Here is a 14,007-nt window from a genome sequence, read left to right as displayed (position 1 = left end):
AAGAAGTAGTGCTGAGCAAATTTGTAAGCCTGAAGATAGGCAAGTCCCCTCGTCCTGATAGAATGCATCCCAAGGTGCTGAACGAAATGGCAGAAGTTATAGTACAGGCTTTGGTGATGCTTTACCAAAACTCTCTAGACTCTGGGCAGGTCCCGGCGGATTGGAAGACACGAATGTCACACCACTGTACAAAAAAGGATGTAGGCAAAAGGCAGGTAACTATAGGCCGGTTAGTTTAACACCTGTAGATAGGAAATGCTTGAAGCTATCATTAAAGAAGAAATAGAGAGGCATCTGGAAAGGAATGGATCCATCAGGCAGAACACAGCATGAATTCAGCAAAGGCAGGTCCTATTTGACAAACTTACTGGAGTTCTTTGAGGAGATGACAAGCGCAGTGGATAGAGGGGAACAGATGGACGTTGTTTACTTGGATTTCCAGAAGGCGTTCAATAAGGTGCCACATAAAAGACTTAGCCATAAGATAAGGATGCATAGAGTTGCATTAGCATGGATAGAGGATTGGTTATCTAATAGAGAGCAAGAGTGTTGGAAGGATACATGGGTGTTACTCTGGTTGTCAATCAGTGGTGAATAGTGTGCCACAGGGGTTGGTGCTGGGCCCGCAATTGTTCCAGAAGATACGGAGAGTCTGCAGGGAGATATAGACAGGTTAAATGAGTGGGCAAGGGTTTGGCAGCTGGAGTACAATGTTGGTAAATGCAAGGTTATTCACTTTGGAAGGGAAAATGAAAGAGCAGATTATATTTAAATGGTAAAAAATATTGCAGCATGCTGCTGTGCAGAGGGACTTGGGAGTGCTTGTGTATGAATCACAAAAGTGTGGTTTGCGGGTACAGCAGGCTATGACGGCGGTAAATGGAATGTTGGCCTTCATTGCTAGAGGGATTGAATTTAAGAGCAGGGAGGTTATGCTGCAACTGTACAGGGTACTGGCGAGGCTGCACCTGGAATACTGCATGCAGTTCTGGTCTTATTTCAGGAAGGATATACTGGCTTTGGAGCCGGTGCAGAGGAGGTTCACCAGGCTGATTCCAGAGGGGGGGTTAGACTATGAGGAGAGATTGAGTCGCCTGGGACTGTACTCACTGGAATTCAGAAGAATGAGAGGATGTCTTATAGAAACATATAAAATTATGAAAGGGATAAATAAGATAGAGGCAGGAAAGTTGTTTCCTTTGGTAGGCGAGGTTAGAACTAGGGGACGTAGCCTCAAGATTTAGGGGAGTAGATTTAGGACGGAGATGAGGAACGGCTTTTCCCAAGACAGTGGTGAATATGTGGAATTCTCTGCCAAATTAAGTAGTGGAGGTTACCTCCCTTTCCTTCTCCCTGGGCCTCCCGTCCCATGATCCTCTCATATCCCTTTTGCCAATCACCTATCCAGCTCTTGGCTCCATCCCTCCCCCTCCTGTCTTCTCCTATCATTTTGGATCTCCCCTCCCCCCTCCCACTTTCAAATCTCTTACTCACTCTTCCTTCAGTTAGTCCTGACGAAGGGTCTCGGCCTGAAACGTCGACAGCACCTCTTCCTAGAGATGCTGCCTGGCCTGCTGCGTTCACCAGCAACTTTTATGAATGATGACCTTATGCTTTCGTAACCACCCCATCAACTTAACGTACCAACTTTTATATCCTTTGCCACGATCTATGATGGCAGGCATGCAGCCAGTTTCTACACTGTTTGTACAGAGAACTTGTGCTCATCAGCATTTCTTAGTGCCCTACCAGTTACTACACATGTTCCACATTTGTACAACTTCACAAAATGCATCACCTTGCACTTGCCAGGATTAAATTCTTCTGCCAATGATCTGCTGTGTGTGTGTGTGTACTGGACTCTGTCCCAATGCACTTGGTGTAGGGATGCCATTCCCTGACCATGGAGCTACCAGTAATCACCAATAAACCTTACCAGCAGGAAAATAAATTCTGCTAATGCATTTGGATTCAGCGCACAAGCTCTCAAAAACATTATGATGTAAGCTTTATTACAGATGAATTGGCTGTCAAAGCTGTCCACTAGTTGGTGGTGACAGACATTTTTTAAGAACACTACCCAAATTTATTACTAAACTCAGCAAGTGCAGCACAGTAGCACAGTGGTTAGCATTAACGCTTTCCAGTGCCAGCTCTAAGATCAGGGTTTAATTCCCGCCACTGTTAACCCCACGACCAGATGGGTTTCCTCCAAGTGTTCCTGTTTCCTTCTACATTCCAAAGGTGCATGGGTTAAGATCAGTAAGTTGTGGGCAGTATGTTGGAGCCGTTGCCATGGTGACACTAGAAGGCTGACATAGCACATCCCAAGGGTGTTGGTCATTGACGCAATCAATAAACTTCACTGTGTCAAATAAGGTAACCTTTAACTAACACGACATAATTGTCTGTTTCATTCGGCTTTTATTTGCCACTGCTGACATCAAGCAACTCCCTGGTGGAAAATGATTGATGAGTAAATGAAAAACATAGCTGGTATTCTTAACACAGAAATGAACCAAACCCAAGCAATATTACTCAAAGCCTGATCTGCAAGCTTTAACTTCGAAGTTTTTTGCTCCGAGTGCCTTCGCTCTTCAGCAGCTGTATCTTCAGTTGTTAATGCTTCATTTAATGCACTTTTTAATTCTTTTATTTAAAAAAGCTCTGGTTCTGTGAGTCCCATCCCAGCAAGGCATAAGCTTTGGGCCATGAGAACTTGTGTAGGCTTTCTTGTGAACGGCCTGCACGACAGTTGTAAACATGTGGCACGAAGATACGGATAACTGTGTAAGTGTTTGAGGAAGCTGTCGATGCAAATTCACCGCATACAAAATTCAGTTGTGCACTTTAATTAAATTTTCTCCTTTAACTATTAGTTGGGTGGGTTCTTTGTGGATTCTAATGAGTTTCTTTGTTTCGTGACTGCCTGCAGGATTATGAATCTCCAGATTATGTATGGTATACATACTTCTGTAATAAACTTACTTTGCACTGGGAAGGGTGGGGAGGAGATTATTGAATTTTCAGCCACAAATATCTGCATTGGTGGGTATTGTGGAGAGTTGCTAACCTTACAGATTGCAGGGAGGTTCAGGTAACAGAAAACTCAGAGAGCTGATGAGGGGACTGGGTTGGTGAGTAGGTACTCAAAGATGCCAGTCTATGTAGACCAAGCAGTAGCAATCAGTGTCCGAAAAAGATTCTTCAAGGAAAATGAAAATATCAGACATATTTAGCCAAGGAAGGCTGCATGCAAACGTGCTTGGAACTTTGAGCAAAACAGTGTTTCTCTGTCCAAACAGTTGACACCCTTAGACATATATGGACAGTACTTTGCTAAAAAGATTTCCATTAATGTTAAATTTTCTCTCTTCAACTTCAGGCATAGCAATCATGCCTACAAAATAAGTAGGGTGCTCTGGAAGGATTGGCTGTCAGGAGTCCAGACAGCATGGGAAGAGGCCCTTCCGCCCAAATGGTCCACCACAACCAAGATGCTTCATCCAAGCTAGTTCCATTTGCCAGCATTTAGCCCATAACCTTCTAGATACTTCCTACTCCATGTAACCCATCCAACCATCTATTAAAAGTCATTATTGCACCTGGCTCAAGCAATTCCTCTAGTAGCTCATTCCACATACTGACCATTGAGTGGCAAAAAGTTGCCTTTCAACTTGTGATTAAATCTCTTTTTTTTCACCCAAAACCTATACCTTTTAATTATCGATTTCCTAACAGTGGTGGTGGTGGGGTACAAATGACTGCACTCATTCACACAATGCCCTAGTGACAGGTCTATAAGAACACCCCTTATTCTCCTACACTCCACTGAAAACAGTCCCAATCTGCCCAACCTCTCTCTGTAACTCTTCCCATACTGCACTTGACTCCCGTTCTAGCCTCCTGTACACAAGGCCATAAGACAGAGGAGCAGAATTAGGCCATTCAATCCATCGCATCTGTCCTGCCCCCTCAAAGGTAGCTCAATGCAAAGCACCTCCTCTTCTGCTTGGGTTGTTTGTCACCTTTAAATGTAATCTCCCAACCTGCTGCTCCTTGTACCTTGGAGATGTGGCGCTAATATTGTTTCTCCTCTTTGCCAGTTACTTCTCCTCTGGCCCTTGTTGCCCAGTTAAATACCACCCCTGGACAAAGAAACTGTGTGCATTCACCTGAGCTGGTAGGAGAGTCTGGATTCTTTCCCAATGCAGAGACAATATTTCAAGTCACAGGTTCCAAGCACTGTTCCCGCCTCCCAACCAAACCCTGCAAGATGTCCACAGCCAGACATACCATTTGCGCAATCCCTCGGTTGGTGAGAATGTAGCGGGCGTGGATTAGTCCATACAGCATCTCAGCAGCCTGCTCAATCAGGTCACTCTGGTTTGGATTATCCTCCAGCTCCTCATCTGCTCAGGAGAATGCAGAAAACATTAGGTACCTCACATTGATACAGTGGCCCTCCTTGGCAGACAGCTCTATCACCTGCCTGCTTTAGCAAAGGCATGGAGAACCTCACTGAACCAACCAGTAGGCTACTAAGTGAATTAACGTACAAGTTTGTCAGAGTTCTACAGCACAGAAGCAGACCTTTGGGCCCATCTAGCCTGTACCAAACTATTATTCTGACTAGTCCCATCAACCTCACCCTACACTGACCAAACTGGGCAGACATAGAGTCAGAAGCACAGCACAGTAACAGGCCCTTCGGCCCATCTAGTCCATGCCAAAACCATTTAAACTGCCTATGCCCATCGACCTGCCCTTCATAACCCTGCCATTCGAGTAGCTACCCAGCTTCTCTTAAGCTCTGAAGTTGAGCTCGCACACATCACTTGTGCTGACAGCTCATTCCAGCACAAGGCACGAGCATTGGGTTGAAGTGTTGCTCTTAAGCACAGGCCAGATGCTAGGGATGATGGCATGACTGAGAAATCACACTTGAACAACATAGACAATTGACTTAAGATACTGGAGCCTGGAGCAAAAACCTGCTGTAGAAACTCATTGTGCCGAGCAGCATCTCAACCAGGGCAGCATGGTATGTAACATTATTACACTGTCAGTGAGCTTCAATCCCCATCACCGTCTCAGAGATTGTATCTTCTCCCCTTGACTGTGTGTTTCCTCCAGGTGCTCCAGTTTCCTCCCACATTCCAAAGACATACAGGATAGTGAGTTAGCTACTTGTTATGCTGGCAGCATATGCGTGGCAACTCTTGCAGGCTTTTCCCACCACATCCACTGACTGTGTTGGTTGTTAACGTGAATAATGCATTAACTTTAATTTTACTGAGAGATATAGTGCAGAACAGGCCCTTCTGGCCCAACAGGCTGTAACATCCAGCAACCCACTAATTTAACCCTAGGCTGGTGGCGCAGTGACATCAGCAACGGACTCTGGAATGGAGGTCCCCGGGTTCGATTCCAGTCAGGCCGTTCCCAAGTACGCTTTCTATCTGTGCCGGGTTGAGTGTTCAGCTTGCAACTTGACCTCATAAAATACAGAAAAATACTGCAAAATGTCTGTGTGAGGAGTGGTGCCCCACACAGCCTTCCGATCCAGCCCAACGCTGACCTCTCAGGCCTGAGTTGACGTCATTTTACCCACAGGACAATTTACAATGGCCAAATAGTCTACTAGTTGGTACATTTTTGAACTGTGGGAGGAAACCCGAGCACCCAGAGGAAACCCAGGGAGAACTTGCAAAGTCCTTTCAGGCGGCGCTGGAATTGGACTCTGAAACCCAACGTCCTGAGCTGCAACAGCATCCCACTAACTGCTACGCTACTGTGACACCTGTATGTTTCAATGCACATGTGACAAAGAAAACTCGCTTTTAATAAAGAATCTTGAATCTGTGGATGAAGGGAGGAGGAAGGCAACTTTCCTTCTAATTGTTTGTTAAATATACATCCGCATGGGCCAACTATTGCTCTGAGCAGGAATTTTTTTTTGACTGAAAATTCCACAGCACTTTAGAATGAAAATTGAAGTCACATATATTTAATTAATTGCAGTACAATAAACAAAACCATTCATTTTCTTGTTTGGCTTTATTCCAGCTGCACAACAACAAAGGAATACTTTTTTTTAAATGCAGAGAGTGGTGAGTTTGTGGAATGGGTTGCCTGCAACGGTGGTGGAGGCGGATATGATAGGGTCCTTTAAGACAGGGATCCCCAACCTTTTTTTGCACCACGGACCAGTTTAATATTGACAATATTCTTGCGGACCGACCGGACCGGGGGGGGGGGGGGGGGCGGTGTTCAAGTAGGGTTAAACTCACCTCAACATGTCTTTTACAGTTAGGGTTGCCAACTTTCTCACTCCCAAATAAAGGACAAAAGTAGCAGTCAAATACGGGAACATGAGCAAATCTGCAGATGCTGCAATTTCAAGCAACACACATAAAAGTTGCTGCGTTCACCAGCAACTTTTGTGTGTTGCTTGTGAGTCAAATACGGGACAGTGTTTACCCCGAGAAAGACTACCATGACCATGAAGACCCGCACAGGCACATGCGTGACATCTGCATATCTGACGTGCACATGTGCGCACGTGCAGTTTTTTCCCCACAAATCGGTTTTGACTTAATCTTCCTGACTATACTGTACATACATTATTTCTACTTCATATAAGCTGTGTATTTATCTTATCATTCCTGCTTTTACTATATGTTAGTGTTATTTTAGGTTTTATGTGTTATTTGGAATGATTTGGAAGGTTATTTTTTGGGACTGGGAACGCTCAAAAATTTTTCCCATACAAATTAATGGTAATTGTTTCTGTGCTTTACTCCATTTCTGCACGAGAGTTTCATAGGAATGCTCTACCTTAGTGGGGGGAAATACGGGACAAGAGCGGTCCGTATGGGACAAACCAATTTAGCCCAATATACGGGATGTCCTGGCAATACGGGACAGTTGGCAACCCTATGTTCAAGTTCAACAGAGCATGACAGGGAATGAGGAAAGGTGCAGCTGACTCATATCGTTTCCTCACGGCCCAGTAGCACATGCTTTGCGGCCCGGTGGTTGGGGACCGCTGCTTTGAGACTTTCGGATAGGTATACGGAGCTTCAAAAAAAAAAAAAGAGGGCTATAGGTAAGCCTAGTAATTTCTAAGGTAGGAACATGTCCGGCACAACTTTGTGGGCCAAAAGGGCCTGCATTGTGCTGTAGATATTCTGTGTTTCTATTATTTTCTCTTTTGTATTTGCACAGTCTGTTGCCTTTGCACACTGGTTATGTCCTCTTTCACTGATTCTATCGTGGTTATTTGATTTACTGAGCAAGAAAACGAATCTCAGGGTTGTATATGGTGACATATATGTACCGTGATAATAAATTCACTTTGAATTTGAACAGGCAGACTGAATTTAATGGCTGCAGCACCATCCACTGGAAGGAAGGTAGTATTGCAGTTGTTCAGGGTCTTGAGCCTCAATAATCCTGCAGAGTTGCGGAGTAGAAATAAGCCCAACTGGTCTGTGTCGACCAAAATTCTCATCTAAGCTAGTCCCTTTGAGCTGTGTTTAGCCCATGTTTCTCTAAATCTTTCCTATCCATGCACCAGTCCCAATGTCTTTTCAATGTTGGGACCACATCGGCCTTATCCATTTCCTCAGGCAGCTCATTCTACATGATGATCAATGCTTCCTTTCAGTTTCCAATTAAATCTCTGTCCACTCAACCTCTAGTTCTTGCTTCCCCAACCCCAGGGAGAAGACTGCATCCATTAACCCTGTCTATGCCCCTTAAGATTTTAAAGCAAAGGTTTCCAACCAGGGGTCCACCGAACCCTCGGTTAATGGCAAGGCTCCATGGCATAAAAAAAAGGTTGGGAGCCCCTGTTTTAAAGCATGCGTTTTCTGCCACTTATCCCAGTACATGCTGGGGTCATTTGGGAAAGAGATTAAATTGTCTATTCCACTTTGTTCGGAAAGAGATGACAGGTTTGCTTTCCACAATGAGCTCAAACACTGTTCCCACACTAGTCCTTGATGATGAGGACAACCAGGCAGCTCTGACAATGGGCAAACAGAGAAACAGAGCAGTCAACCCAACAATTGGTACACACCGAAATTCCACTGGCCCCACATCTAAACCACATCACAGAATGCTTTGTGACATACCGGGCTCAAGGTCAAGAATCATGTCCAGCGCTTGGCGATAATGAGGCACCTGTTCATTCAGCCCGGTGAGATTGAACTTGTCTTGAATGTAATCTTCATCGACCTAGGAGGCAGAGACAGAGACTAAACAACCACAAGAAAATATCCAGATGCTGGAAATCCAAGTAACACACACAGCAGGCCAGGCAGCATTTATGGAAAGGAGTACGGTCGATGTTTTGGCCTTACACCCTTCATCAGGACTGGAGAAAAAAAAAGATGAGAAGTCAAAGCAAGGAAATGGAGGGGGGGGGAAGAAGGTGATAGGTGATACTGGAGAGGGGTTGGGGTGAAGTAAATTGCTGGGAAGTTGGGGAGAGAAGGGGGAATCCGATAGGAGTCAGAAGACCATCTTTAAGAAATGAGGAAGTCAGCAGAAAGGAAATTATAGACCAGTTAGCTTAACCTCAGTGGTTGGAAAGATGTTGGAGTCAATTGTTAAGGATGAGGTTATGGAGTACTTGGTGACACAGGACAAGACAGGAGAAAGCCAGCATGGTTTCCTTAAGGGGAAAAATCTTCCCTGAGCAATCTGTTGGCATTCCTTGAGGAGATTACAAATAGGATAGATAAAGGGGATGCAGTGGATGTTGTATACTTGGACTTTTAAAAGGACTTTGACAAGATGCCACACATGAGGCTGCTTACCAAGTTAAGAGCCTATGGTATTACAGAAAAGTTATTAACATGGTTAGAGCATTGGCTGATTGGCAGAAGACAGTGACTGGGAATCAAAGGATCTTTTTCTGGTTGGCTGCCAGTGACTAGTGTTGTTCTGCAAGGGTCAGTGTTGGGACCACCTTTTTTTTTATGCTGTATATCAGGGGTCCCCAACCTTTTTTGCGCTGCGGACCGGTTTAATATTGACAATATTCTTGCGGACCGGCCGACCCAGTGGGGGGTAGGGTTGCCAACGGACAACAGTAGCAGTCAAAAAAAGACTACAATGACCATGAACCCTTGCGCGGGTACCAGCACGCATGTGTGACCTGCGGATATTATTTTCTGCAAATCGTTTTTGCTGATTCTGTTTGGCGGGGGGAGGGGGGGGTTCATCACGACCAGAATATTGGTAATAAGGGGCTAACACACTCAATTTCGTTTCTAAAAGGGTTTATCTAACAAATTTAATATTAAACACAGCGCATATTTTCCTCGCATGAATATAGTGATAAGTCCATTATCAGGGGAGGACGGGGAGCTTGAAGTAAGTGTTGAAAGAACTTCCAGTAGAAGTGGTAGAGGCAGGTTTGATATTATTTAAAGAAAAATTGGATAGGTATATGGACAGGAAAGGAATGGATGGGTATGGGTTGAGTGCAGGTCAGTGGGACAAGGTGAGAGTAGCTTTTGGCACGGACTAGAAGGGCCGAGATCGCCTATTTCCGTGCTGTAATTGTTATATGGTTATATAAGTCACTTATCAGTCAATAGCATCATAACATTTTAAGTAACGTTTGGATACTAAACACACAGCACATATTTTCCCCGTATGAACATATAAAATCATTGCAACACACCAGTATCGCTGAATCGGTGGGATCCCTGGGCTTGTTTCCCTGCAACAAGACGGTCCTATCGAGGGGTGATGGGAGACAGCGATACTCGAAGGAGGTTCCTCATGTCCAGTCTATTTAGTTTTCGTTGCATTCATTGCAGAGATATGTTGGAAATGGAAGCAACGTTTTCAGTTCTTTCGTGGCTATCTCAGGATATTTAGCCTTGACTTTGATCCAGAATGCCGGCAGAGATGTTATGTCAAACATACTTTTCAGCCCGCCGTCATTTGCAAGCTCGAGGAGTTGATCTCCTTCCCGCGCTGACATGGACCACGCGCGGGTAATGACCTCGCGTGCATTCAAGCTCAACAGTGGGTGTGACAGGGAATGAGGAAAGGTGCAGCTGACTCATATCGCCAGATCATATCATTTCCTCGCGGCCCGGTAGCAAATGCTCTGCGGCCCGGTGGTTGGGGACCGCTGCTGTATATTAGTGATTTAGATGATAGAACAGATGGCTTTGTTGCCAAGTTTACAGATGATAGAAAGATTGGTGGAAAGGCGTGTAGTGTTAAGGGAACAGGTAGGCTGAAGGAGGACAGATTATGAGAATGGGCAAATGAAGTACAATGTTGAAAATGCATGGTCATGCACTTTGGTAGTAGAAATAAATGTGCAGACTATTTTCTAAACGGGGAAAAACCCAAACACCTAAGATGCAAAGGGACTTGGGAGTCCTTGTGCACAACACCGAAGGTTAACTTGCAGGTTGAGTCAGTGGTGAGGAAGGCAAATGCAACGTTAGCATTCGTTTCAAGAGGTCGAGGATACAAGAGGCCTCAGCTGGAGTATTGTGAACTGTTCTGGGCTCCTCATCCATGAGGAGACGGGGAGGAAAAGCTGTGCTGGCATTGGAGAGGGTTCAGAGGTGCTTCAGAAGGATGATTCCGAGAATGAAAGGATTATCATATGACGAACATTTGATAGCTGTGGATCTGTACTTGCTGGAATTTAGAAAAATGAGGGAGGATCTCATTGAAACTTTTTGAATGTTGAAAGGCCTAGACAAAGAGTAGATGTGGAAAGGATTTTTCCCCATGGTGGTGTAGTCCAGAACAAGAGGACATCATTTTAGGATGGGGGCGCCCATTTAAAATGGAGACGTGGAGAAATTTCTTTGTCAGAGGGTGGTGAACTTGTTACCACAGGCAGCTGTGGAGGCCAGGTGGCTGGGTGTATTTAAGGCAGAGCTTGATAGGTTCTTGATTGGATACATCAAAGGTTATGAGGAGAAGGCCGGGATGTGGGGCAGAGGAAGGCAAAGAAGGATCAGCTGAGATTCAATGGCAGAGCAGACTCAATGGGCCAAATGGCCTAATTCTGCTCCTATGACTTATGATACACAGGAGGCCACACTGGGGGCACCAGATACAGTAGGTGACCCCAACACCCACAGGTGGAGTATCGCCTCACCTGGAAGGAATGTTTGGGGCCCTGAATGGTAGTGAGGGAGGAGGTGTAGGGGCAGGTATGGCACTTGTTCTGCTTGCAAGGATAAGTGCCAGGAGGGAGATCGGTGGGAAGGGACGAATGGACAAGGGATCCCTGCGGAAAGTGGAAGTGGGGTGGGGGAGACGTGCTTGGTGGGATCTCGCTGGAGATGGTGGAAGTTATGGAGAATTATGTGCTGGATGCAGAAGCTAGTAGGGTGGTGGGCGAGGACAAGAGGAATCCCATCGCTGGTGTGGCGGTGGGCAGATGGTCCTAAATAAAGACAAAGTCTCAAATATGGTCATCCCAATACTTTCAACCTGAGTTCTCCAGCAGACTGTTTGTTGCTGATATGTTCACATTTCCTCATGACACAGGGGAGGCCATTCGGACAAGTGAGTTTGTGCCATCTTATACCGTCACGAATTTTCGCAGTGAACTATTCACTCCACATATCTATCGTATCCTCCTAGATCCTACCAGTCACCAGACAATAGGGGGCAATGTACAGCAGCTAATTAACCTGACTACAGTGCATCTCCTTATTCATACTGTAATAAGGAAATATGCAGTAGTTGATCGGCAGGGGCTGAGGGCCCAAATCCCCATGGTCAATGACTGATGTTGGCGAATCCTCATGTTGGCAATCCATGCAGGCAGGAGAATGGGTTGGTTGGAGTCCTGTCAGTGTGCGAGAGTATGTGGGTGACTGGCAGGATGGGAAAAGGTCTTGTTTTGCTGTTGTGTTGCTCTGTTGAACATGGTGGGCATGCTCGGCTGGTGCCAGAACGTGCGGAGGGCAACACTTGCCCAAAGCACATCTTTAAGTTGTGTTGGTAAACAGTATATTTCACAAATAAATGACACTGAATACTCTAGAATACAGGTGGCAACCAGAGCTGGCCAGAAGAAACTCACGCAGTCACAGGGAGAACATGCAATCTGCAGAGATTGGGATTAAAACCCAGATTCTTGAGCTGTGCAGCTGCTGTGCCATAGCCTCTGTCTACTTCTCATCTCAGTCTGATGATAGAAGGGCAAAACAAGAAAGGCAGCCACTAAAGGATTAATTAGAGACTAATAGAGGCAGTTCGAGTGCAGGCACTCACAGCCAAGTGACACAAACTGCAAGATGAAGATCGTAACACAAGGGAGTGCAGCAGCAGTGAGCAAGATTGAAAGAGGGCCAAGGGAAGGCCCTACGAAGCTGTTGCACAATTCATCAACATTATGGCCACTCTTCAATTTCGGTGCCACTTTCCTCAATATTGGTTAATCCCAAACTTTGGATTGTTACAGTGAAGGTAACCAGTGGAGGGCATCCGAATCTGGTTACTTTGAAAAGTGTGAGGTGCCTCCACGTGTAGTCAAGGTTAATAGCAATGAAAACAAAATATATCTATTTGGCCTGCATAAAGGGGAAAAGCTTATGTGCTGGGTAAGTTAGGCAACCTCACTGTTCACCCTGTTCCTCTTTCTGCAGATGCTGTCTGACCTGCTGCGTACATCCACCGCAACTCACACAAAACACTAGAGAAATTCAGCGGGTCAGGCAGCATCTGTGCAAATGAATAACCAGTCGACGTTTCAGGCTGAGACCCTTCATCAGTCTATTTACTGTTTTGTTTCTTCTCCAGGTTTTCGGTATTTATTTATTATTTAACAATTATAAATTATATTGTAATTTATAGCATTTTTCATCTTGCATTGTACTGCTGCCGCAAATCAACAAACTTCACTACATATGTCAGTGATAGTAAACGCAATTCCGACAGACTGTTCATTCACTTAATGCTCAAGCCAAAATCCAGAGTGCTGGTTGTTCGTGGTTCCCCATTCTCACACTATGACTAAAGAGACGCACTTTTATTCATCACTGACACATTTACAAATTTCCAGCAACCAGCCATTTAATGTAAATAACCAAAACGCCTTCAGGAACCAAATCACTGCTTGCGCCCCCCTCTTTCAAGGGGAGGGAGTAAATCCCCAGTGCTATCTTCTTGGACACCTGGCCGCTGCCCCTGGGGAAGCCAGTCACTCATTACCTCGCAGAAGAACTCATTGCCACGCAGCCCACAGAACCAGGAGATCCACGACACTTCCTCCGAGCTGCTCATCTTCGTATCCTCTGAAAACGGGGACAGACAAAGAGAAAGGGAGAGAGAGTTACACAGGAATGGAGACCTTTTCCAACACATGCAGCCTGTTACTCCTCAATCTCATCTACACCACACCTCCATTGCTTGTGTGCCTTTAGAAGCCAAAGTTCAAAAAGATGCAAAGATTAGCTTATCTGTCACATGTACATCGAAACAGAGTGAAATGCATCATTTGAACAAATGTAATCAGCAAGGATCACGTTGGACAGCCTGCAATTGTTGGCACACTTCTGGTGCTAACCTCACAACTCGCTAACCTTCAGTGTGCGTCTTTGGACTGTGGGAGGAAACCGGAGCACCTGGAGGAAACCCACGTGGTCATGGGGAAGAGTGTACAAACTCCCTGTAGATGTAACGGCAAGAATTGCACCCCGATCTTACAGCCAGCGCACTGTAAAACACTGCGCTCACTGTGCCACCTCGCTGGTGGCCATCAAGCACCCTCTTCTTCCTCTTACTGCTCTGCACAGTGAATCACATATTTGAAACAAAGATTTGTGCAAAAGTTATTGCCAACTCTGATCATTTCAACTTACTCAATCAATATTATATCTGTTAATGACTAACTCCGAAGTTCGTCATTTGTTCACTCGGATTAGTAAATAGCACTGTAATGAGTTCAAACTTCAAATCTCACTTCTTGGTGTCTGAATTAGCATACTAGGCCTCAGTTCT

General features: G+C 45.2%; 1 protein-coding gene across 4 annotated transcripts in view; it reads right to left on the bottom strand.

The window, feature by feature from the left end:
- csnk2b (casein kinase 2, beta polypeptide) overlaps positions 1–14,007 on the bottom strand; it is a 77,051-nt gene that overhangs the window by 22,346 nt on the left and 40,698 nt on the right. For all 4 annotated transcript variants that reach the window (XM_063048072.1, XM_063048071.1, XM_063048073.1 and 1 more), the window contains 3 exons: positions 13,219–13,301; positions 8,142–8,244; positions 4,297–4,412 (listed from right to left, as the gene is read on the bottom strand). In XM_063048072.1, coding sequence (XP_062904142.1) covers positions 4,297–4,412; positions 8,142–8,244; positions 13,219–13,290 — 291 coding nt within the window. In that variant the 5' untranslated portion in view covers positions 13,291–13,301. The remainder of the gene's footprint in view (positions 1–4,296; positions 4,413–8,141; positions 8,245–13,218; positions 13,302–14,007) is intronic.

The sequence above is a fragment of the Mobula hypostoma genome, chromosome 5, assembly GCF_963921235.1.
Source record: "Mobula hypostoma chromosome 5, sMobHyp1.1, whole genome shotgun sequence".
NCBI lineage: Eukaryota > Metazoa > Chordata > Chondrichthyes > Myliobatiformes > Myliobatidae > Mobula > Mobula hypostoma.
This window is presented reverse-complemented; position numbering and strand designations above follow the sequence as displayed.